This window comes from Natrix helvetica (assembly GCF_964273705.1).
Source record: "Natrix helvetica genome assembly, chromosome: 3".
In the NCBI taxonomy this organism is placed as follows: domain Eukaryota; kingdom Metazoa; phylum Chordata; class Lepidosauria; order Squamata; family Natricidae; genus Natrix; species Natrix helvetica.
In genome coordinates, this window is record NC_138549.1 from 146,707,564 (window position 1) to 146,734,307 (window position 26,744).

The window sequence follows — 26,744 nt, forward strand, 5'->3', positions numbered from 1 at the left end:
AAAATCTGTAAGAATATGTATTTCGTACTTTTGTTGCTTGCTTTGTTTACAGGAGGGCTCTATAGGACTCATTCCACCATTGCTTTTTTTTTTTACTGGTACATCAAACTTTATCTATTAATATGGGCCTCCCATCCCTGCACTATAGATATAGTAAATGAAATTAGGTTAGTCCCCATTTGCAACTCATAATTAAATAATGCCATTCAAATAGAAGATATATTACCAAAGGGAACTCTCTAATGTTTCTGGCTGGCAGATCTACATCTTTTTCAACCAATATTGGATTCTACCCAAGAAGTTTAATCTTGCTAAAAAATATTACTCTCAAGAAAGGGAAGGGAATGCATAGAATAAGAGTGGTTAGAATGCAGTACTGTAGGCTACTTCTGCTGACTGTCGGTTGCCTGCAATCTGTTCGAATCCCACACAGACTCAAGGTTGATTCCGCCTTCCATCCTTCTAAGATTAGTAAAATGAGGACCTAGATTGTTGGGGGCAATATGCTGACCCTGTAAACTTCTTAGAGACGGCTGTATAGAATTGTGAAGGGGTGTATAAGTCTAAATGCTATTGCTAATACTCAGAAAATTTGTGCTATTTCAAATTATGTGGACAGATTAGTGATAGGAACAATGGTTTCTACCATTATATATGACTTTCCTTATCTTTGCCCATTCATAATACTGAGTATATATGAATTGTTGTAATTTTAACCATTTAGTCAGGTCTGACTCTTGGAGACTTTATAGGCAAGTGCTCTCCATGTTACCTATCAAGCATAGGGTTTTTTTCAATTGTTGGATGTTTTATTTATTTATTTATTTATTCAATTTATAGGCCGCACCCTCTCCACAAAGGGACTCGGGGCGGCGTACAACTCAATATACAAATAAATGAATGACAAGGAGGAGGTAATCAAAACATTGTACAATTCATAAATAAATAATAATCATAAGTTAAAAACAACACAACAAAATTTAAAACAATTAAAATACCCAAAAAATCAGTTAGTTTAGATTTAAAATTGTCCAGGTGGGATTAGAAAATGTAGTTGTAGTTCAAGCCAGGCCAGCTAGTTGGAACAGGTGGGTCTTGAGTTTCGTGCGGAAGGAGTGGAGATCGGTAGTTGTCCTAATGTTGGGGGGGAGGTCATTCCAGAGTGCTGGGCCCATCACAGAGAAGGCCCTTCCCCTCGGCGCCGCCCTCTGGCATTGCTTAGTGGACGGCACCTGGAGGAGTCCCTCTCTGTGAGAGAGAATTGGTCGCAGGGATGTATGGGGCAGGATACGATCCCGCAAATAACTAGGTCCCGTGCCATGGAGCGCTTTAAAGATGGTGATCAACACCTTGAAACGCACCCGGAAGGCTACAGGAAGCCAGTGCAGCTCGCGAAGGAGAGGTGTCACAAGGGAGTACCTCGTACTCCCCATAACTGCCCGCGCGGCCGCGTTCTGGACCAACTGCAGTCTCCGGGTGCATCTCAAGGGAAGCCCCATGTAGAGAGCATTACAGTAATCCAGACGGGATGTCACCAGTGCATGAGTGACTGTGCGAAGGGCATCCCGGTCCAATAGGGGGCGCAATTGGCGCACCAGGTGAACCTGGTGGAACGCCCCCCTTGCCACAGCTGCCACATGGTCATCCATAGACAAGCGGGCATCTAGGAGGATGCCCAAATTGCGCGCCCGCTCCACGGGGGCCAGTTGCTCGCCCCCGATGGCCAGCGATGGAATCAGCTGTTTGAACCGGGGGGCCGGTAGCCACAGCCACTCCGTCTTGGAGGGGTTGAGTTTAAGTCTGTTGTCTCCCATCCAGACCCGTACGGCTTCCAAACACCGGGACATCACGTCAACGGCCTCGTTGGGGTGGTTCGGGGTGGAGATGTACAGCTGCGTGTCGTCAGCGTACAGATGGTATCCCACCCCAAAACCACGGATGATCTCACCCAGCGGTTTCATGTATGTGTTGAACAGGAGGGGCGAGAGGACCGACCCCTGTGGCACCCCACAAGTGAGCGACCTTAGGGTCGACCTCTGCTCTCCTGCCAACACACATTGCGTCCGGTCAGAGATATAGGAGCAGAACCACCGTAAAACGGTGCCTCTTACCCCCAGCCCCTCCAGCCGGCGCAATAGGATGCCATGGTCGATGGTATCGAAAGCCGCTGAGAGGTCTAATAGAACCAGGATAGAGGAACAACCCCTATCCCTGGCTCTCCAGAGATCATCTACCAACGCAACCAAGGCCGTCTCTGTGCTGTGCCCGGCTCGGAAGCCGGACTGGCGCGGGTCTAGATAATCAGTTTCCTCCAGGTGACGTGGGAACTGTATAGGAACCACACTCTCTACAACCTTCGCTAGAAAGGGAAGGTTGGAGACAGGACGATAATTTGCTAGCTCAGTTGGGTCCAGAGAAGGCCTCTTGAGTAAGGGCCTCACAACTGCCTCTTTCAAGGTGGCTGGTAGGAACCCCTCGCTCAATGAAGCGTTCACTAGTCCCAAGAGCCAGCCTCATGTAACCTCCCAGGATGCCAGTACAAGCCAGGAGGGACATGGGTCCAATAAACATGTGGTGGCTCGCAGTCGCCCACACAAAGTTGGATGTCCAACTTTGTATCAGATTTGATGCTATCAAGCCAGCATATCCTTTCCTTGCCATTTCTTCTATGTCTACTAAACATTCCTAACATCATTGCCTTCTCCAATGAATTTGGACGTATCCTTGCCTTCTCCATTCTCTGTATGACATGCATAAAGTAGACCAGAAGTAGTCTTATAATTTTAGCTTCTAGTGATATTTCTGGTTTTATATGATTTAAAGCTCTCTGTTAGTTACTCTATATATTTAAATCTATGAATATAAATAAATAAATATAATAAACAAGTAAGTAAAATTAAACAAAAGAATAACATGGGGAATGCATGCATAACTGCAAATCATTCCAAGGTCAGATTTTTTTCCCACTTATTCACCCTCACTTATACATAGATACACTGGCACGCATACAACAGAGCCATGCTGACATTTGATAATCAGCAATAATCAGGTTATTTCCATTTTATTGCATTCCTTAATACTCCAGAATAGAACATGATAAAATTGATGTGTACGAGCAAGTTAAAAATATGATCTGCCCTTTCCAAAAATTCTCTTGTTCAAGGACAGAGCCAGCTCTGTTTATACCATATTTTTATCATGACAGAATCAGAGCAGGGGAAAATGATGTAAGTTCCTCTCCATCCCCTATTCAGTCAGAAAATAGCAAAAGTGCCTTTCTTAACTATGTGAATAATGTTACGAATAATCTAGCATTTATGGACAGTTTGTACAGAGCTGACACAGAAACACATACATTACATCCATATAGCATACAAGATGGAATGAAGGAACTTCATTGCGTAGCACATCAATCAAGGGCAATTTGTTATACAATACATTTATTTTCTATTTGCTGAATGTTTCTCAGTTCAATGTGATAGTTGTCTACCCCAAGAAAAACAAAGTCCACAGTAACCGAAGAACATGTTCTTCTTGCGGCCTTCAGAAAGGCCCATGAGGTCATTGGCTTTGAGGAAGCAGTTGAATCTTAGCATATATGAGTCCCAGTGCTTAGTGACTGGGTCATACGAAATCGGTGGGGAGTGCCTGCCCATTTTGTGTTCTGAGGGCGTTTTGAGTTTGCCGCTCAAAATGGTTGCTTGAAACTGCGCTGAGCTCCGGACTGGATATACTTACTGGATTGCTACGCTCTTTCTGGTTCGCCTAGTTGCCTTCCAATCCCACCTTCATCACCAGTGTTAGATCGAGCAATGGACAGGCACACACAGGCTAACGGTAACAACAGCTCTTTATTAATGCACAAAAAGTGAGAACAATCCAGCAAAGGTTGAGTCTGACAGCAGCCCTTTTATAGGGAGCTGTCAGACTCTTCGACCATTGGGATTAAACCTCTGTTCCCGCCAGAACAGAGGACCTTGGTGGAAATCACTATAGCTGAAGCAAGTATCTAACACTCACCTGGAAGCATATTCTTCTCCTTTCAGAAATTTTGTGATATCTATATCTATATCTATATCTATATCTATATCTATATCTATATCTATATTTATATCTATCTGCTTCAATTCTTCACATTTGGAGCAATTGTCAATATTTTCATGTCTACAGTCATCCTGCTTAACTCCCCTCCCCCCCCAGTCAGATAAGATTCATCCTCTGGGATGCTTTTTGAAATGGAATTTTTGTCTCGGACTGGCAGAAGAGAAGGCACATCTTCAAATCCCTTACATTTCTGAATTCAAACCCAAGTTTTAGGCTTGTCTTCCTCTAGGCTTAGCAATTAGTTAACTGAGCTACGATTCAGATACTGAATTGCATAACCAATCCAGAACAGAACAGAATAACAGAGTTGGAAGGGATGTTAGAGGTCTTTTAGTCTAATTCCCTGATCAAGCAGAAGTCCTATACCATTTCAAAAAAATGGCTGTCCAATCTCTTTTTAAAAGCCCTCAGTGATGGAGTACACACAATTTCTTAATTGTTCTCACTGTCACTAATTCAATAAAAATAATTCTGGGAATGAAGCTTTCCAAACTGATTCCATTTTAGCTACTGGAAATCCTGGCCAAATCATGCAAAATGTTTGAGAAACACTGATCCATATTACTTCAAAAGGACATCAGCATCACATTCAGTTAATCTCCTAAGAAGCAGTCATACATTTATCTTATTAGTTGAAGAGAGGCAGAAAAAGAAAAAGAAAAAAGGAATTGACAAGCAAAGGTTACCTTCATTATCTCACCATCTCTTTATGTCCAGCACTGAATCCATCAGTGTCTTGTTTATGTCACTTCTCAGTGTTTACACCTTTATTTACAATACAATAGCCACTGTAATATTTATGTTTTTATTTACCCAGCTATGGATTTCTTTTGCTCTTAAGAAAAGTTGGCTTTTCTTTTTTTACACATGCTCCATGAGTGATTTTGAGTCATTTTAAATTCACAGTATCCACTTTAAAAGTGATAGCAATAGCCATAGCACTTAGATTTATATACCACTCCATAGAATTTTAGAGCACTCCCTAAACAGATTACAGAGTAAGCATATTGCTCCCAACAATCTGAGTCCCATTTTACCAACCTTAGAAGGATGGAAGTTGAGTCAACCTTGAACCAGTGAGATTCGAACTCCTAGCAGTCAGCAGAATTAGTCTGCAATACTGCATTCTAACTACTGTGCCACCATGACTTACATGATCACATGATATGCTTAGCTGTAGAATCCTTTCAGTCTTCTGTATGTGTCTAAGAGTATGTGTATATGGTTATTATTATCTTTATATGTTTCTAAATTGTATGAATACTTGGAATGTATAAACATACCAAAGCAAACATTTTACAATGATTTGAAAGTGTGCAACTAAAATAACTATATTAATGGAACCTAACAAAAATATGATTTATTCTGGAAACTAACTTACAAAAGGAACTTGTAGTAATGAATACATAATCGCTAGAAATGCACATGAAAATGCAATGGATTATTTGCACCAGCCTTTTGAAGAGTGGAGTAAATTGTAGAAAAAATGGTTTAAAAATTTGCAGTTGATAAATTGGGAGGAGAGAATTGAAAACCAAGGATAGTTCATGAATAATTATTTGTTCACAAAAATTATGGGACTAACAATGATATTAGAATAAAGATCTTAATTTTAGGAATGAAGTATTAGAATTTAAGGATACATTCAGTGCTGTTTTGTTTTTCCAGGCAAGATAAAGGAAGTTACAGTATTAGAATTATTTTCTCCCCCCCCCCCACTCCAAAACCCAAGAGTAAGAATGAGATTTCTAATCCAAGCTGAGTAGGGGATTCCAATTTTTTTACAGCATGAATAGCAGGGGTGGGTTCCTGTACTGGTTGGTACACACACACACTACACATTGCTCACACATGCACAGTTGACTGTAACTTGTTCTGCGCATGCGCAGAAACATGCCGACAATGGCAGAAGAGACCGGGGAACAGGTTTGGGAGCGTGGCCAACCTGGGTCGCTGCCAGTTCTGTGACCCAGGCCAATCACACTACCGGTTTGGCTGAACTGGGCCGAACCGGGAGCAATCCACCTCTGATAAATAGAATCTGGTAATTCTTAAGAATTTTGTATATTTTAATCCTGAACTGGTATTGCACTGAATTCAAATTCCAGAATACCATTTAACACAACCTCCACATTCACTTGTGGCTGTCTCAGACAGTACAATTCAGACAGAAATTCTAAAAACAGGAATTAACTTTGCAATAGATTTACCAATTTTTGGTTGAGAAGAGTAGCTATGTGAATAGAAAAGTTGTGTGATATATAATACATCTGTCACAGAAATATGTTTCATAAAACATGGCCCATGAAAATTTTATGAATTCAACATGTGTTAGGAATTCTCAAAATTGTTTGAGGATTTTTGTTATCTTTGTTACAAACAATATCATAAAAGTGCAACTTCAATTAATGTCATTAAAATATCACAGTTTTTTAAAAACATAAACAGCATTTTCAAATTTGAATTTAATTTTTTTTACTATAGTTGAATTTCCTAAAATAATTTTTTCATTTAGTAAGTCTTCTTAATAAAGTTAATGATATATTATTAGTATTCAATACATTAATAATTGTAAGTACTTGTAATTGTATTAACAATCTTTACTGCTTTATTCCTCTTCATGTCAAGTGACTATAATCACGGATAAAAATAGAACTAACATTTTCAAATAGTTAAACTCTTTGGTTGATTACAGACATTATTTTGTACTTCAGATGACATTCTATTTGGGGCAGGTATAAACTCCTACAAATTCACATTTTTTAATTGTTCATCACTTACCTTTCACTATTAATTCTGCATAGTTTGAAACTCCTGATCCACCATCAGAACGGATTACACAGCGATATTTACTGATACTGCGTTGGGATGTATCAGCTACACTGACAGTAGCAGAAAAACGTCTATGGTTGACAACTCTGGTAACCATTAATGCTGTGTCTCTTCCATTCCACTGCTGTCACACAAAGAGAGGGAGAAAGATCTATGTAAATATAACATGTTCATGAAAAGAGTATTCCTAACTCATGTTAATTTCCTTCTCTGAAATTCTTACAAAAACATGACATGTTTTCTCCCAAATGAATCATTTAAACTTGATATGTATTACTAAAATTCAATTTCAGTTTAGCTCAAGAGCAGTAGTTACTATATATTTTACTACCTATCAACTACATGAGTAGTTGTTTCTTAGGAACAGAAGCCAGTTGTGTGATTTTGGGTCAGTCACTTCCTCTCTCAGTCTTAGAGAAGAAAATCTAAACAACCACTAACCTACACTGGATTAGCCTGGTAGATTATGGTTTATAACTTTCAACGCCTTTATCCTGCAGTGGATTGAGTTAGGCTGATAATAGATTGCAGCACAACATTGTTCCATTATAAAAGCTATCAATAAGAAAAGGTTGGATTTGTAGAAATGTAAGATTCTGAAATGTGTGTCATTTATGGGGATTCAAAGGTCACCTAGTGGGTAAGATATATGATTTCATTTTCTTCCTAACAGTATAAAGTGACTCATGCTTCCCTTTTGTGGATATTATGCCAAGATCAAAAACTTATTGGATATAATAAAAGTATGCAGGCTGCACAATCCAGCCATATACGCCACTGAATTTTGCTTCAACATGTACCATGGCTTTGCATTGTCTCATGGCAGATGAAAGAATTCTATCAACCATCTTCTTCTTTTTTTAAAAAAAACCCTCTTATTTAGTTTGTTTTATTTTTCAACATAGACGCTAGCTGTGTTGCTCTCAAGGACAAACAGATAACACAGATGATTGGCAGGGTATATTTGTGCTGGGCTTAGAGACTGCTTACTTATTTGGAGTAAATCTTGCAGTTCTAAACTGTATGGTAGTAGTAAAAAGCACAGCCATCCTTATGAAAGCAGTAGCTGAGATTTGAGCTACTTTACAATTTATGACAAAAGGTGTGATTGAGAATGATTAGGATCAGAATGTAGATTAATAAAGTAGTATGGCTGAAATATATTAGATATGCAAATAAAATGTAGAAGCAATTAAAAAGACCTCAAGTAGAAATAAAGTAAGGCATCCTGAAATTTCCTCACATTGATCTCATCCCATTCTTTTGAAAGACCAGCTTTCAGTGCCTTCCTTGTTTCTTTTTCATTACAGCCTCAAAATCAGATCTCTAATTCTGCTAATTCTGATTTTTCCAATGGGAAAAATCACAAACATTCGGTGCATTTATACCAGTGATGGCGAACCTATGGCACGCGTGCCACAAGTGGCACGCGGAGCCATTTGTCAGGGCACACAAGGCGCTGCCCTGTCAGCTGGCCAGCGCGCATGTGCATGCTGGCCAGCTGAATTCACTTTTTTAAAAGCTATTTTTTGCCTTCCCCAGGCTCCAGAGGCTTTATAGGAGCCTGGGGAGGGCAAAAAGAGCCTCCCTGCCCCCACCGGACGCCTTCTGGAGGCTTCAGGGACCGTCCGGAGGCTTCCCTGAAGCCTTCGGAACGCTTAAAACAACCCTCTGAGCAACCCGGAAGTCACTTCTGGTTTGCTCGGAGGGTGGTTTTAAGTGTTCCGAAGGCTTCAGGAAAGCCTCCGGATGGTCCCTGAAGCCTCCGGAAGGCGTCCGGGGTGGGCGGGAAGGCTCTTTTTGCCCTCCCCAGACTCCTATAAAGCCTCTGGAGCCTGGGGAGGGCAAAATAAGCATGTAAAAATGGGGGGGCGCTCATTGTGCGCACATGCACACTGGGGGATCGCGCGTTGCATTATGGGTGCGGCACGCCCACACACGACCCCCCCGCACTCCCCCCACTTGTGGCACGCGAGCCAAAAAAGTTTCACCATCGCTGATTTATACAATAAAAATACATAAGTAAGTAGAGAAGAAATATAGTAAATAAATGCTATATAATATTCCCTATAAAGTTAAACTGGCTCCAGGCGATTACTAACACTTCATTGAGAGATGGGTTCTTTCCCACCACCTTGAAGGAGGCAGTGATGAGGTCTTAAGAAGCCTTCCCTGGACCCAGCTTCTTTAGCCAACTATCGTCTGGTCTCCAACCTCCGCTTTGTAGTGAAGGTTGTTGAGAGTGCGGTAGCACTTCAACTTCCCCAGTACCTGGATGAAGCTGTCTACCTGGATCCATTTCAGTCGGGTTTCAGGCCCGGGTACAGCACGGAGATGGCATTGGTCAGGTTGGTTGATGATCTCTGGCAGGCCAGGGGTCGCTTCTTTGTCCTGGTCTTATTAGACCTCTCGGCAGCTTTCGATACCATTGATATGGTATCCCATTGCAATGACTCGGGGGGTTAGGAGGGGGGCACCGTTTTGCGGTGGTTCTCCTCCTACCGCTCGGATCGATCGCAGTTCATGTTGACTGGAGGGCAGAGATTGACCCCGAGGTGCCTCACTTGTGGGGTGCCCCAGGGTCAGTTCTCTCACCCCTCCTGTTCAACATATATGTGAAACTGCTGGGCGAGATCATCCATGGTTTTGGGGTACGGTATCATCAATACCTGATGATACCCAACTTTTCATCTCTACCCCAAACCACCCCAACAATGCCCTCAACATGATGTTCCGGTGCCTGAAGGCTGTGCGGATCAGGGTGGGGATGAACAGGGAGGGCCTCAGAGAGGGCCCACAATCTGGGAGTCCTCCTGGATACGCGGCTTAGTTTAGAAGAACATCTTATGGCCATGACTAGGGGGGCTTTTACCAGGTCCTCCTGGTATGCCGGATGCGCCCCTTCCTGGATCGGGATGCCCTGAGCACAGTCACTAACACCCTCGTCCTTTCTCACCTGGACTACTGTAATGCTTTCTACATGAGGCTGCCCTTGAAGATCACCCAGAGGCGCCAGTTGGTCCAGAATGCGGCTGCACAGGTTGCCATGGGGGTACCTAGGTGCTCCCATGTTACACCCCTTTTAGTGGCCTGCACTGGTTGCCGTTGTTTTCCGGGTGCGATTCAAGGTGTTAGTTATGATCTTTAAAGCGCTCTATAGTTTAGGCCCAGGGTACTAGCAAGATTGCCTATTGCCACCGGTAGCCTCCCACTGTCCAGTACAATCCCACAGAGTTGGCCTCCTCAGGGTGCTATCGGCCAGGCAGTGTCGGCTGGCGACCCCCAGGGGGAGAACCTTCTCTGTGGAAACGCCTTCCCTTTGGAATGAGATGCCCCGGGAGCTTCGCATAATCCCCGACTTCCGGTCCTTCCGGCATGCCCTAAAATGTTGGCTTTTTCAGCAAGCTGGCCTGGCCTGAATAGAATAAAATAAATTATTAATTTTAAATTGTCAATTTTAATTTAATCATAAATTTGATGTAAATTGTCAATTGAAGGTTATTGGATTTCCTATTTAATCTTTTTTAACTTTTGTCATATGTGTTTTTATGTTGTACGCCGCCCTGAGTCCTTTGGGAGAAGGGCGGCATATAAGTCCAATAAAACCTAAACCTAAAACCTAAACATTTAGCTGCTCAAGACATTAAGCATACTCAGCTAAATAATTTTTCGGGCCATAAATTTAAACCCCATTTTATGTGTTTCAGAATGTTCTCTTACCCAAAGGAAAATGATGAAAGTATTGCACATAAATTTTCCACTGGATTCAGAATATCTATTTGTTCATAGATGAGGAATATGGTTTAAAACATCTAAAGAACATAAAGGATCCATTGTGCTTTTACCTGTAGCCACAATTTGTCATGCTGAGACCACTTTCCTCCTGCAATGCACTGGAATGTTGCATTCTGCCCAACATTAACCTCCACATTTTGCAGCCGCAGGAAGTGAGGAGCTTTTCCTAACAAAAAGACAAAATATTACCAGGATAGAACATCACAATGCATAATGATAGCAGATGTAGAATGAGAATCAGTCTCTCTCTCTCTCTCTCTCCCTCTCTCTCTCTCTCTCTCTCTCTCTCTCTCTTTCATATGCCACGTTTCTCATTGAAGAAATGACTTAGCAAAGCAATACTAAGCCTATCTCTTGGTTTTCTTTTTTAAATGCAGACTGTCTTTGCTGTTCTAGCTAAGAAGATGAAAAGAAACACAATGACCACCTTGGCATAAACACTGTACTATAAATAACAAAATAATTCAACATTTACCAAGATATTCAATTAATATTCAGTGGAAGCAAAAAGCAAATGCCCTCTGTGTAAAGATGGGTAAATAATGTTTGTTTAAAAAAATAGATATGAGGAATAAAAAATTACAACTGCAACTAATAATTAGTAATAATAAATAATAACATTCAATTGGTTTAAAATTAACAAGATGAGAGAGAAGAGAGCAAGATGCACCTATGGGGGGTGGGAGTCTTATCTAATTCATTAGCCATCTTTATAATGACTTAGTCCAATTGGGACCCCAGGCTAGTTGGCAGAGCCATGTCTTCAGACCCTTTCTGAAGGCTAAAAGAATGGGTTCAGATCTCACCTCAGGGGTCACAATGATCCAAAGGGCAGTAACCATTGCAGAAAAGTCTCTTCTCTTGGATCCCACCATTCAAAATTTGTTGACAGATGGGATCCTTCTGGTGATGGATGATCTCACCCAGCAGTTTGATGTAGATCAAGGATGTCAAACTCAAGGCCCACTGGGTGCATCCAGCCGTGGGGTGCTTAAATCTGAAACATGGGGCCATCCTGGAAACAGTGGACCAACGTGCAATGCCTCTGCCAGCAAAAATGAAGCTAGGGTGGGCACACATTCCCCCCTGAACTCCATTTTACTGGCAGGATGCTGTCACAGCCGATAACGGGCCCCAGGAGCCCATTTTCGCTAGAAGAGCGCTCAGACCACCACAGGAGACCCAGTCATGAGTGATGTCAGGCTGGATGCACCCACCCTGGCCCCCTGAGATCAAACACAACCCTGATGCAGCCTCAATGAAATTGAGTTTGACACCCTGATGTAAATGTTTAAAAGGAGTAGAGAGAGTACTGAGCCCTGCAGCACACCACAAAAGATTCAGTACTCACTCCAGCTGTGGATTGGATCTCTCACTCCCTATCAACACCAATTGCAACCTGCCTTGGACAAACTGCACTGCTCAGCCTCAAACCAACCCTAAGGTTACCATGGTCAAGGAGAACAAGGATGGATACTCTACACGGAAGATAGAAGTAAAAGACTTATTCTACCAGTTATCATAGAGACAACAATCCATAAATAAAGAATCACAATATTATATTTCAATGCCATACAGCTTGAAGCTATAACTCACAAGCAAATTAGTTATAAGAGCAACAATTTATTAAAAATTTATGCCACCCAACGCTTATTTATTTATTTAATTAATTTATAGACCGCCCCCTCTCCCCGAAGGGACTCGGGGCGATGTACAGACAGCAGTTAAAAGACCATATACAAAATAGAAAATCTTAAATACCCCTAAAAACAAATAAAATGTAAAGCTGTACAATAATAATAAAAATTAAAAAGCAACCTAAGGAGCCTTCCCCAAAAAATTTAAAATACAGGTCAGAAAGATTAAAAATTAAAGCTATGGTTAGGCCAGGCCAGCTAAGTGGAACAGGTGGGTCTTAAGTTTCTTGCAGAAGGAGCGGAGATCGGTGGTTGTTCTGATGTCGGGGGGGGAGGTCATTCCAGAGGGTCGGGCCCATCACAGAGAAGGCCCTACTCCTGGGCGCCGCCCGCTGGAATTGCCTAGTGGACGGCACCCGGAGGAGTCCCTCTCTGTGAGAGCGAATCGGCCGCAGGAATGTGTGGGGTAGGATGCAATCCCGCAGATAGCTAGGTCCTGTGCCATGGAGCGCTTTAAAGATGATAGTCAACACCTTGAAACGCACCCGAAAAGCCACAGGTAGCCAGTGCAGCCCGCGTAGGAGACGTGTTATATGGGAGTACCTAGTACTTCCCATGATTGCCCGTGCGGCCGCTCAATGATTCTGGGTGGCTCACAACAAAGAAATTACAATAAATCCCAATAACATGAATACTACAGATAAAAGAAGGCAAGTGCAATGCAGCAAGGAGACTCATTCTCCCTCAGTAAAGATCTAGGAAAAGAGCCAGGTCTTCATAGTTCTTCTAAATTACAGCAGATATGAGGCCATCTGGATCCTGGATGACACAGTTACTTTCAGGGGAAAGTTCCCATTGGCCTATTCACAGATTTACATCATGTCCCAGGTAAAAAGGACTACCCCAGCCAACATTCAGGCTGGAGCTTTGCTTCCAGAATACCTGCAATAATGGGTTGCTTGTTTTTTCATTATGCCTCTAGCATTTCAAATATATAACCAAAGCAAAGGATTTTTGTATATAAAAATCTAATACAATACAATACAATAAAATAGCAGAGTTGGAAGGTAACTTGGAGGTCTTATAGTCCAACCCCCTGCCTAGGTAGCAAACCCTATACCGTTTCAGACAAATAGCTATCCAACATCTTCTTAATGACTTCCAGTGTTGAGGCTGTCACAACTTTTGGAGGCAAGCTGTTCCACTGATTAATTGTTCTGTCAGGAGTTTTCTCCTCAGTTCTAACTTGTTTCTCTCCTTGATTAGTTTCCACCCATTGCTTCTTGTTCTGCCCTCAGGTGCTTTGGAAAATAGTTTGACTCCCTCTTCTTTGTGGCAACCCCTGAGATATTGGAACACTGCTATCATGTCACCCCTAGTCCTTCTTTTCATTATACTAGACATACCCAATTCCTGCAACCGTTCCTCATATGTTTTAACTTCCAGTCCCCTAATCATCTTTGTTGCTCTTCTCTGCACTCTTTCTAGAGTCTCCACATCTTTTTTACATTGTGGCAACCAAAACTGAATGCAATATTCCAAGTGTGGCCTTATCAAGGCATTGTAAATGCCATCGATGGGAGAAGCGTCTGAGGGGGTTCGGGAGTTCATGGCTTCCATGACAGCCATGGACCTGACCCAATTAATTCAGGGCCCTACCAACGAAGGGGGCCACACGTTGGACCTTGTCTTTGTCTCTGGCCAGTGGACGAGTGATCTGGGAATAGGGGATTCAACTGTTATTCCCCTGTCATGGTCAGATCACTCACTTCTCCGACTTGACTTCCCTGGTGCTACCCCCCGCTGCGGGGAGGCGGAACCGGAAGGTATTAGATGGTTCCGCCCCAAGCGCCTGATGGAACCAGATAAGTTCCAGATGGAGCTTGGGCCACCTCCTGTAGACCTGACCCGCCCCCGGGTGGAGGACCTGGTAGACGCATGGAATAGTGCGACTGCCGGGGCCCTAGACCGAGTGGCGCCTTTGCGGCCTCTCCTGCGGTGACGAACCACCCTGGCCCCTTGGTTTACCGAGGAGCTAAGGGTGATGAAACGCCACAAGAGACGCCTAGAGAGTCGTTGGAGATCCTCCCGTTCCGAATTTGACCGAGCACAGGCACGAGCCTATTTGAGGACGTACCTTGTGGCATTAAGAGCGGCCAAACGTCAACATTGTGCCGCTCTTATTGCATCCGCAGATAACTGCCCTGCTGCCCTGTTTCGGGTGACATGCTCCCTCTTGTCTGAGAGGCCGCGGGAAGCCCCTTTACAGGGCAGAGCAGAGGAGTTTGGGAAATATCTACAGGACAAAGTCGCTCAAATCCGGATGGGATGGGCCCCTTTCAGTGGTCCAGTGGGGGCTCCCGAGGTGAGTCTTGAGGGACCATTCTGGGAGGAGTTTGACTCAGTTGCCATCGAGGATTTGGACAGGTTGCGTGGACGTCTGCGACCTACCACATGTTTATTGGACCCGTGTCCCTCCTGGCTTGTACTGGCATCCTGGGAGGTTACATGCGACTGGCTCCTGGGCCTAGTGAACGCTTCGTTGGGCGAGGGGTCTCTGCCGGCCGCCTTGAAAGAGGCGGTTGTGAGGCCCCTGCTCAAGAAGCCTTCCCTGGACCCAACGGAGCTATTTAATTATCGTCCAGTCTCCAACCTTCCCTTTTTAGCGAAGGTTGTAGAGAGTGTGGTCACCTGGAGGAGAATGATTATCTGGACCCGCGCCAGTCCGGCTTCCGACCCGGGCACAGCACAGAGACGGCCTTGGTCGCGTTGGTTGATGATCTCTGGAGGGCCAGAGATAGGGGTTGTTCCTCTATCCTGGTCCTATTAGATCTCTCGGCGGCGTTCGATACCATCGACCATGGTATCCTGTTGCACCGGCTAGAGGGGCTGGGAGTCAGGGGCACCGTTCTACGGTGGTTTGGCTCCTACCTCTCTGGCCGAACGCAACGTGTGTTGGCAGGGGAGCAGAGATCGACCCTGAGCCCCGTCACATGTGGGGTGCCACAGGGATCGGTGCTCTCGCCTCTCCTGTTCAACACATATATGAAACTGCTGGGCGAGATCATCCGTGGCTTTGGGGTGGGATATCATCTGTATGCTGATGATACTCAGCTGTACATTTCCACCCCGAACCACCCCAACGAGGCCGTCGAAATGATGTCCCAGTGTTTGGAGGCCGTACGGGTCTGGATGGATGGCAACCGACTAAAACTCAACCCCTCCAAGACGGAGTGGCTGTGGCTTCCGGCCCCCCGGTTCAACCAGTTGCTTCCATCTCTGGCCATCGGGGGTGAGCAACTGGCCCCCGTGGAACGGGTGCGCAATTTGGGCGTCCTCCTGGATGCCTGGCTGTCCATGGATGACCATGTAACAGCCGTCGCAAGGGGGGCGTTCCATCAGGTTCGCCTAATGCGCCAATTGCGCCCCTTATTGGACCGGGATGCCCTACGCACAGTCACCCATGCGCTGGTGACGTCTCGCCTGGGCTACTGCAATGCTTTCTACATGGGGCTTCCCTTGAGATGCACTCAGAGACTGCAGTTGGTCCAGAATGCGGCCGCGCGGGTGATTATGGGGAGGACTAGATACTCCCCTGTAACACCTCTCCTGCGCGAGCTGCACTGGCTTCCTGTAGTCTATCGGGTGCGTTTCAAGGTTTTGATTACGATCTTTAAAGCGCTTCATGGCACAGGATCTAGTTACATGCAGGATCGCATCCTGCCCCATACATCCCTACAACCAATCCGCTCACACAGAGAGGGACTTCTCCGGGTGCCGTCCACTAAACAGTGTCGCAGGGCGACACCCAGGAGCAGAGCCTTCTCTGTGATGGGCCCAGCCCTGTGGAATGACCTCCCCCGTGACATCAGGATGACTTCCGATCTCCGCTCCTTCCGTGTACAGCTTAAGACCCACCTTTTTCAATTATCTGGCCTGGCTCAACCGTAGTTTTTTTTCTTATTCCTCCTGACAGTCCTTTTAAATTTTAAATTGTGTTAAATTAAATTGTGTTATTATTAAGGGGTATTTTAATGGCTGATTTTTAACATTCTTAATGTGATGTAATTGTTACCTCCTTCCGTGCATGTATGTCTTTGTATATGTGTGGATTTGTTGTTTATGTGTTTCCACATATGTTTTTATGTTTTATATGTTTTATTGTACGCCGCCCCGAGTCCTTTTTGGAGAGGGAGCGGCTAATAAATTAAAAATTATTATTATTATTATGTAAAGTGGTATTAACACTTCACGTGATCTTGATTCTATCCCTCTGTTTATGCAGCCTAGAATTGTGTTGGCTTTTTTGGCAGCTGCTGCACACTGCTGGATCATATTTAAATGGTTGTCCACTAGGACTCCAAGATCCCTTTCACAGTTACTACTGTTGAGCAAGGTATCATCTATACTGTACCTGTGCATTTCGTTTTTGTTGCCTAAATGCAGAATCTTACTCTTTTCACCATTGAATTTCATTTTGTTAGATAGTGCCCAATGTTCAAGTTTGTCAAGATCCTTCTGTATCTTAAGCCTATCTTCTGGAGTGTTGGCTATTCCTGCCATCTTGGTGTCATCTGCAAATTTGATGAATTCCCCATTTATCCCCTCATCCAGATCATTGATGAAGATGTTGAAGAGTACTGGGCCTAAAACCTTGGGTTACTCTACTGCATACCTCCCTCCATGTAGATGCAGTTCCATTGAGGACTACATGTTGAGTGCATTGGTCAGCCAGTTACGAATCCATTTGGTGGTGATGCTGTCCAACACACATTTTTCTACTTTATCTAGTAGTAGGTTATGGTCTACTTTATCAAATGCCTTGCTGAAATCCAAGTAAATTATATCAATGGCATTCCTCTGGTCCACTGATTTTGTCACTTTGTCAAAGAATGCAATAAGATTAGTCTGGCATGATCTGTTTTCGACAAACCCATGCGGCTTTTGGCTATTACTTTGTTTACTTCTAGGTGTTCGCTGATTCGTTGCTTGATTATCATTTCCAGAATCTTCCCTGGTAATGAGGTCAGGCTGATAGGTCTATAGTTCCCTGGATCTATTTTGTTTTCCTTTTTTGAAGATGGGAATCACATCATCTCTTTTCCAGTCCTCTGGTAGTTCCTCGGTGCTCCAGGATCTCTGAAAGATATAGTTCAGTAGTTCTGAGATCTCGTCTGCCAGTTCCTTTAGAACCCTGGGGTGTAATCCATCCAGTCCTGGTGATTTGAACTCATCTAGGGTAGACAGGTGCTCACTTACCATTTTCTTCCCTATTTCAACTTGTGTTCCTAATCTGATTTTTGTGGTGCTGTTTCTGGCAGGTTGGACTGTTTTTTCTCTTTGGGTATAGACAGATACAAAAAAATGAGTTAAATAATCTGCTTTCTCCCTGTTGCTTGTCACCTTCTTGCTATTTTCTGCCAGCAATGGACCAATTGTTTCCTTAACCTTTTTCTTGTTTTTGAAAGAAGCTTTTTTTGTTAATTTTTACTTTTGTGGCAAGCCTTTCTTCATTGTGAGCCTTAGCTTTCCTCACTTCATCTTTACAGGCTGGGGCTGTTTGCTGATATTCTGCCTTAGTTATGTCCCCCTCTTTCCACTTTTTATATTTATCCTTTTTGTCTTTCAATTTGTCAAAGAGTTCTTTATGCAGCCACGCTGGTTTCTTTTGGGAGCTGTTTTCTCTTCCATTCACTATATAAATGCAATGCATCAATGTTATTAACTAATGCTGCCAACTTTTAGAAAATGTTTGGTTCTGTGCTATAGCTGCATTCGAGGCAAAGAATTCAAGATGTTCACCAAGTTTAACTCTACAAAGCTCCGTCTCAGAAAATTTATTCATATATCCAGTAGTAAATAATATGCTAAGCCACAGCATTGCAACTATAACTGATTATTTTAGAATGCACTAAAAGTGAAATAAGAGATCTCTGATTTTCCTCAGATTTTAATAATCATAGAATGTAATCATGACCATAGTGATGGAGCAGACATACTTTTCGTGATGGAGCAGACATACTTTTCGTGATGGAGGAGACATACTTGTCGTGATGGAGCAGACATACTTTTCATTTTTGTCATACATTTTTATATTTAAATTAAAATAATTCTCCAAAGTTGGCTATTTGCTTCAGATGGCAAAATAAACATCCATAGTAAGGGAAAACTAGCTAGCAACTGTCCACACATATATTGTATTCCTGAAGCACCAGTCAATCAAGTTAAATAGTGCTATGCCATCTCTTTTAGCTGGTCACTAATTTATCCATGTCAAAATGTATTGATGTACTAGCACTTGGCTGAGGCAGGGTCATATATCTGTCATTTGAAATGGAGAGCCTTTGATACAAAGCACTACTGCTTTAATATATTTACAGCAAACAATTTTGACAGTTTATATCTTCCATTCCCTCCAACTTCAGTGTATGGACCTGTTTAATTGGCAATAGTTCTGCTATTTTAAGTCCTCTGACACTTCTGAATTAGAACAAAAGAAAGCATTTACTAATAAGAGCAGGCAAAATCTGCTTGTTTGCATGCAAACCACACTTATCTACATTTCCCAAACTGATATGTAAAGCAGCATGTAATTAATTTGGGGGTTGGGTTGGAGGTTTGCTGGTTTTATTTTCTTTGAACATTTTGATACGATTCCTTAATCACAAATATACAAGAACAGTTAGACAAAATCTCATGAAAAATTACTGCTAAAGGATGATAGTTAGGTCCTCAGTTGTATGTATATTTTCTTTTCCTGCTGATTGCAATCTTGTTTCTTACAGTAGATAATTTATATTATGTTATATTTAGCTTGGAAAGTTAATAACCTCTCCTTCAAGATACCTTTCATAATTTCATGGACAAATTCATTTAGTTTACTTGATCAAAAAAGAAAAAAAAATATTTACCATTTAGTACCTGTGATTTTTTTTTAAATTTCTCGCTCTTATCTATATAATTATTTTGGTGTCTCCTATTCAAGTAGTAAGAACAGATCCTATTTAACTTTTCAAAATCATCCAGTTATTCAAGAAATTCTTACTGAATGACTAACCCAGTTACTGTGACTTAGTTCACAGTGACTAACTTTCTGCACAGAGGTGTTTTTTTTTTCGGGGGGGGGGGAGAAGGGTTTGAAGTATAACGGAAATAAAGGATGAAGGAAAGAGAGCAAATGGGTCATAGAAAAAAGATTATTCCTTTAAATAAAAAGTCATACTATCTGCACAGAAGCACTTTGAAGTCAAATTTTCAATCTACAGAATTTTGAACTCTGCTGATTTCTGAAATGCAAACTAAGATAGAACTCATTTTAATTAGTTTCAGGGGTTTTTCTATAACAAGATACAAGAAAAACAGCCAGTTTGAAACAACTGAGAGGGATCGATTTCTGCTAATTTGAATGGGAATAACTCCACAGGCTAACAGGGCTATTGATCTGCTCCCAACCTTTGTATGCACTACCAATGTATGTATGGACAGGCCATTCTTACATTCAAAACTCATGTTTAAAATACTACTTCACATTCCTTTTTGCAATAACTGCAGTATTAATTATCATGTCATCACACTGAATTTAAATTTATCAGGAAAGCATGCAGACAAAGTCTGTGGGAAAAAAATAAAAGTCTCCAGGTGTTTGGGAAGTATTCGTAAAACACTTAATTACCAGCTTATCATATCCATCCTATAAAGATCAGATGAATGCTTGAATTTACTACCAGGAAATGGAATAGTCAGATTGACAAAACTTTCTCAATATAGATTTCAATAAAAGTGGGTATCCCATTAAATGTTTTGCACTAGGGAGATCATTTCCAATCCCCAAAGGCAACGGACGCTGCCGTCTGCTGCTCGTCTCCCCGGTGGGCTCCTTTTAGGAGCACAGGCGGTCTTGGAGGGACTGCCTGCTGTAGGGCGGCTTGCTGGAACTCCCAGAATCGGCGGCAGCCGCGTGGGGGTTTCCAGCTTCGCCTCAGGAGCCAGGGAGCCTGGGGGGTGCATAGCACAGCTGTGTGCCTTCACCGAATGGATTCTGGAAGGAAATAATCAATTAGAAGTTTCAGTAGAAGTGCTGGAGGTGAGAAGTTTGCTCTAATCTCTTTTAACACCATTTAATTGATGAGCAACAGCTTTTTGCAAATTGTGGATTCAATCTATTTGAAGTTGCAAGATTGTAGGGGTATTTTTTCAAACCCCCTCGGGTAAAGCGGCATTTGGACTATCTCTTGATCTCGGAATGGAGAGAGAGAGCGTAAAACATTGAATTACTCACTTGTACTAACTATGTGAGAAAAATTTACAAAACAATTGCAAGAGGTGATTCCTGAGTTGTTTTAAAAGCTTTATCGAAACTTTGGATGCTTTGCTCCCTGGCTCCCTGTGAAAGTGGGAGCCAAGATGGCCTGCTTCTGTTGTCTTCTTCGCTCTTATAAATGAAACGAGCCTTTTGAAACTATCTTTGAAGAAATTTCTGGCTTTATATTATTATTACCCCCCGAAGGTCTCCTGGAGCCCCTCCTGTTATGTGGTCTTTCTGGATTTGGATTATTTGATTTTCTTCTTTTGGCTTGAAACTGTGATTGAGGATTAACTTTCAGCACTTCTGGGCTTGTCTGCTTCCTCGGCATCACCCAGCTGCACATTCCACAGATGCCATTTCTTTTGTATAAGCCTTACACTCATCTCTGAACTTCACAAATGGGGCCCAGAAAACCACCTCCTGGCAAGGGATTCTCGACGCCCACTTCCTCCACATCCAGCCCAATGACTCAACAGACAAAAATTTCATCATTCTTACAAGAAGGGACTGGATACAGTTCAAAGGACTTATCTGTTACCCAAATGTTCCAGACTCTTATGAAGGGACAAGATGAATTGAAAAAAAAAGGTGGCAGACTTTAAAGAACAGCTCAGAGATGTACAGCAGCAAACAACAGAAAATAAACAGAGAATTAGTGTGCTGAAGGAGGGCATGGTTGGGCTGAGGGAGGAGGTGAAAGCAACTCAGAATGGAAATAGAGAATTGGAAAATTTCATGGTAAAGATGGAACTTGAAAGAATGTCCATTTTTCTCAGATTCCAGAATCTACCGGAGGCAGAAGATGAAGATCTTAAGGATACTATGTGTACAATCTTAGCAGAATATATTAAGAGATAAAGAACAGTTGCAGTGGGATATGGACCTGGTTTACAGGATCAATTCAGAATATGCCAGAACACATAATGTTCCAAGGGAAGTACATGTTAAATTTCTCAGGAAGACCAGGGATGAGGTTTTGGGGGCCCAAAGGGGAGACCACTAAAATATAAAGATAAAGAAATTGCCGTTCTTAAACAAATTCCCCAAAAAATAAGAGATAAGAGGAGGAAGTATTCCTCCTTATCAAAGAAATTATATAACAAAGGAGTTTGGTTTAGATGGTTATTGCCAGAAGGAATGTTGATCTTTTGGGAGGGAAACAGAATTAGAATCAATACAGTTGTGGAGGCAGAGGCCTTCATGAAAAAACATAGTGCCCTCCTAGAGGACAAAATCATAAGTGGTAGTGAAAAAGGTGACAATACACAAGATATGAGGGAGGGAGGGGCTGTGGCTCCACCAGGGGACAGGGGGGAGGGAGCAATATTGAAAAGACTCAGGTCACAAAAATAAATGTATTTGAAATATCATTGTAATTGTTGATATATTAGAAAGTGGCAAAAGAGATGATTGAACATATGGTTGATACAATGTATAACAAGATGCTGTTTCTGCTTTTCTTTTATCTTTTCTTTTTTTCTCTGTAAAAGTTGTGAGATTTGAAGAGATTTCTACCTTCAGCATGATGTAGCTGCCAAAAGTTTTTGTATATCCACCTACCCTTTCCTATAAATGTTTAAAAACCAATAAAATTCTTTAAAAAAATGTTTTGCACTAGGATGGCCAAAGTATTTGAATTTACTGAAACACATGATTCACTATGCCATGATTTTCCAAGAGTATTCTGATAGTTTTGAAGGTGGGCAAACTTCTTCATCACACATTAATAATTAGATTAAAATGCACCAAATAGGAGACGACTTCTGGCAGCTGAAGGCGATGGTCGCGTGCGTCCGCCTTCTCGCTGTTTCAGTGGGCTCCACTGAATCCTAGGGGGGTGCACAGGGTGCCTTGGAGGGGCACCCTGCCGTAGGGGTGGCTAGCTGGGACCCCCTGGAGCGGCAGCAGCCACTGGGAGGTCTCCAGCTTTGCCCCAGGAGCCGGAAAGCGTAGGGAGCGCGCGGAATGCCACCGCACGCTTCGCCGAATGCAGCCTGGAAGGAAATGATCAATCTGAATGAAACAGCTGAAGTGCAGTGAGGTGGGGGGTCTCCCCAGGTCTTTTACTCTTTTTACTCTATTGACTGATCTGCAGGTTTTTTTTTGGGGGGGGGACATTGTTTCAACCCTTGGAGAAGTTAAGATTGGAGGGGGGGATTTCCACCCCCCTTGAAAAAGCGGCACTTGGAAAATCTCTCCCTTGTATGGGAGAGAGAAAGTTTAAAATCTACTTTCACTTCCCTTAAATAATGGGGGGGGGGGAAATTCTTTTTTCTCTTTTGACCACAACTGCAAGAGAAAGGATGGTTGAACTGATTCTTCTCTAAACTATGCATGGGAACTTTGATTTTGTTGTTTCCTGACCACCTGTACTGGCTGAGCCAATATGGCCAACTTCCTCCTTCTTCTTTGTCTTTATGAATGAGACTCCTCCCTTGGAAAACTTTATGGCTTTGAACTAATTTCCACCCCAGAGACCTCCAGGAGCCTCTTCAAATACGTTTTTCCCCTGGATTTGGAATATTTTGATCCACCTATCTGCTCTAGTTTTGTATTAGACGATTTATTCTCCTTTGGACTTGCTTGTCTGGTGATCCCTACCGGCTGTGCTTTCCCACAGACACCATTTCTTTGTACAGAACAATAACTATCTCCAAGCTTTATGATGGGTCCAAAGAAGTTACCACTTGGAAAGGTCTCATCGGCCCCAACATCTTCTATGTCCAGCCCCATTGCTCACCAGTCACAACTGGGATCTTTTTTGCAACCTAAAGCCCCTGAAGAGAGTTCAAAGGATTTGTCCATTCATCAGATGCTTCAATTCATCTTAAAGGGACAGGACAAAATGAAAAAACAACTGCAGGACTTAAATGATCAGCTCAGAGAGACGAAACAACAAACCACACGGAATGAACAGAGGATAGGTGTACTGGAGGAGGGTGCAGTTGGGATGAGAGACGACCTGAAGACAATCCAAAGGGGAAATGTAGAATTTGAGAATCATGTGATAAAAATGAAATTTGAAAGGATGTCTTTTTTTCCTTAGGTTCCAAAACTTGCCAGAAGTTGAGAATGAAGATCTTAAGGAGATTATGACCACAATGTTAGCAGAATATATTAACAGAGACAAACAACAGCTTTGATGGGATATTGACCTGATCTATAGGATTAATTCAGCCTATGCAAGAACACACAATGTTCCAAGGGAAGTTCATGTCAAATTTCTTAGAAAAACCATGAGAGATGAGGTTCTAGGAGCTCAAAGGGGAGGACCATTAAAATATAAGGATAAGGAAATAACCATTCTTAAACAGATCCCAAAGAAAGTAAGAGATAAGAGAAGGAAATATTCCTTCTTAACAAAAAAATTATACAATAATGGGGTTTGGTTTAGGTGGTTGTTACCAGAAGGCATGTTGATTTTTTGGGAGGGCAGTAGAATTAGAATCAACACAGTTGTGGAAGCAGATGCTTTCACTAAAAAACACAGTGCTCTCTTAGGTGACATGGGGGATGTTATACAAGAAACAAAGGAGGCAGGGGCTGAAGCTCTGCCATTGGATGGGGGGAGGATGCGACAACTAGAAGACTCAGATCACAAAAGTGATTTGAAACATTATTGCAAATGTTGTTACAATGTACCTTTATGGAAGTGATATAAAACAAAATGATTGAAACATACTGATGATTTTGTGTTAAACTTAAAACTGTTAATACCTATGTAAATGTTGATAATTTTCTATTTTTTTGTAAAAGTTGTGAGACCTGTGGGGGGCTTCTCCCCCCCCGCATGATGTAGCTGTCAAAATGTTCTATAACCTTTTAACCCTTTTTCCCTGTAAAACTTTAAAAATCAATAAAATTTGGACAATAAAAAAATGCACCAAATAGATGAGCCAATTTAAAGCAATTTGTCCCAAACGTGTTTTTTTCAGAAGACAAGTAGACTTTTTGTTTTTCTTTGAAGACGTTTCACTTTTCATCCAAGAAGCTTCTTCAGCTCTGGCTAGATAATGGGGAATGGAAGGATTTATACTCCTTGCAGAAAGCTTGCATTCTTTTAACGAGAAGTTAAGGCCACCTGGAGGTTTATCTGTGTCATCTGAGTGGTGCAAATGGGTGTGGAGCCTTCTTGGAACTGTTGAAAGGGCTGTGTTGTAGACTGAAGTTAGATGACATCATATTCCTCCCCCTCTGTTGAGAGAGGGCTGTTCAATTTGAAATAGATGGCCTCTTTGACCCCTCTTTCAAACCAACAGTCCTCTCTGTCCAGAATATAGATGTTGCTGTCTTCAAAAGAGTGGCCTGAGTCTTTTAAATGCAGATGGACTCTGAGTCTAGTCCTAATGGGTATGTCGTGCCATGCATTTATGAAGCGGTTAAAGCAGTTTGATTCAAGAGTTCCAGCCCCATTTTGCAAGAGTGAAAAATGTATCCATATTTGATTTGCATCATTTACATGATATTGTAGATGAAGGCTCTTCAACATTTTGTCCTTTCAGTTACAAACATTATAACACAGAATCACCATGAGTGAATTGAAAGGTCATAAAATTTTCTTTAATAAATAAATAATAAACACATCTGTAGCAAACTATGGTGATGCCAACATGGCTACATGCCGATGATAACAGCACCATACAAATGCTATAGGTAGTCCTTGACTTACAACAGTTCATTTAGTGACCATTCAAAGTTACATCACTGAAAAATATGACTTATGACTGTTTTTCACACATACAACCATTGCAACATCCTCATGGTCACGCAATTAAAATCTGGATGCTTGGCAACTGACTCATATTTATGAAGGTTGCAGTGTCCTGGGATGATGTGATCACTTTTTGTGACAATGGAGTCAATGGAGAAGCCAGATTCACTTAATGACTTAATAAACAGTTGCAGGGATGAGGCAAAATTAAAAACTATCTCACTTAGCAAAATAAATTTTGGGCTCAATTGTGGTCATAAGTCAAGGACTATCTATATTATGTACTGATGTTTTGACGTCAGACGCATAAGTCAACGCATTTGCAAGATGACCTTGTCACACATTTTCATCATTTATCACTTTAGAGATACCTACACTGGCAAAGTAAGTTGTAGGAAGATTGCATGGCCCAAAGTGCCTCGAGAAACTAACTCTGTTACATTTTCTGGGGTTTATCTAAAAATCTAAGCTTCTCCCTGTTGGTGGGACTAAAAATGCTTTAGTCTGCTTATTTTGTCCTAATTATTAAGCTCTCCATAGAAATAAAAAAGTCATATAATTCCCATGATCATACAAAATAGCCTAAATTAAAATTAAAATTCATACTGTGTTAGTTTGTTCTTTACTGTTATAAACTGAGTATCTTTAATGTCAATTTGATACAGATTCCTAATTGAATGCTTTTAAAATAAATCTGAATAGAACAGCTGAAAGAAATACAGTAGCCTAGGAAATGTAGCAAAACAATCTTTGACTTATTTCTCTATTTCACAGTGTGAGTCACATGCTTTGAAAGTGATAGATATATATATTTAAAAAATCTTTCAAAGAGGCACTGCAAAGATTTACATTTCTTTAAAGAAAAACACTCCAGGCCTTTCTTTCCCCAGTGTGAATGTTGCACTAATTTGCTTAGTTGTGTTCACGAAGGTTCTCCTCCCTACCCCAACTTTCTCTCTTTAAGTTAATTCTATAGGGAATCACTAAAACCCTGTAATTCTCTCCCTTCAATGGTCCTAACAATCAGGGCTTTATTTCCCTTTAATAATGGTTTAAAATTTTGGCACTTGCTGCACATTTGAAGCAGCTTTGCTTGTTGTACAACTTGAGAAATTATGTATTTATTCAGGGTTGATTGCTTCCACTCCGCAAGCATTTGGCATAGATAAAAGGAAATGTTTCAGAACTGGCTAAATTGGGTAAAATTACTCATTTGAACATGAAATGCATTGCTATGGTTAGGAGGGAATGGGGGGGGGGGAGAGATGCTTACTGCATGGATGAGCAAGGACTCTGACTTCATCCACCGCTATATACCCAGGGTGACTCTTCAAGGAAACCGATTCAAATATGACCTGAA

The 26,744-nt window shown here is 42.0% G+C and overlaps 1 protein-coding gene across 1 annotated transcript in view; it reads right to left on the reverse strand.

The window, feature by feature from the left end:
* Positions 1-26,744, reverse strand: part of PTPRT (protein tyrosine phosphatase receptor type T) — a 703,069-nt gene that overhangs the window by 382,023 nt on the left and 294,302 nt on the right. The window contains exons 4-6 of the mRNA XM_081949356.1: positions 26,658-26,739; positions 10,782-10,897; positions 6,886-7,060 (exon numbers count right to left, since the gene is read on the reverse strand). Of these exons, the coding sequence (XP_081805482.1) occupies positions 6,886-7,060; positions 10,782-10,897; positions 26,658-26,739 (373 nt within the window). The remainder of the gene's footprint in view (positions 1-6,885; positions 7,061-10,781; positions 10,898-26,657; positions 26,740-26,744) is intronic.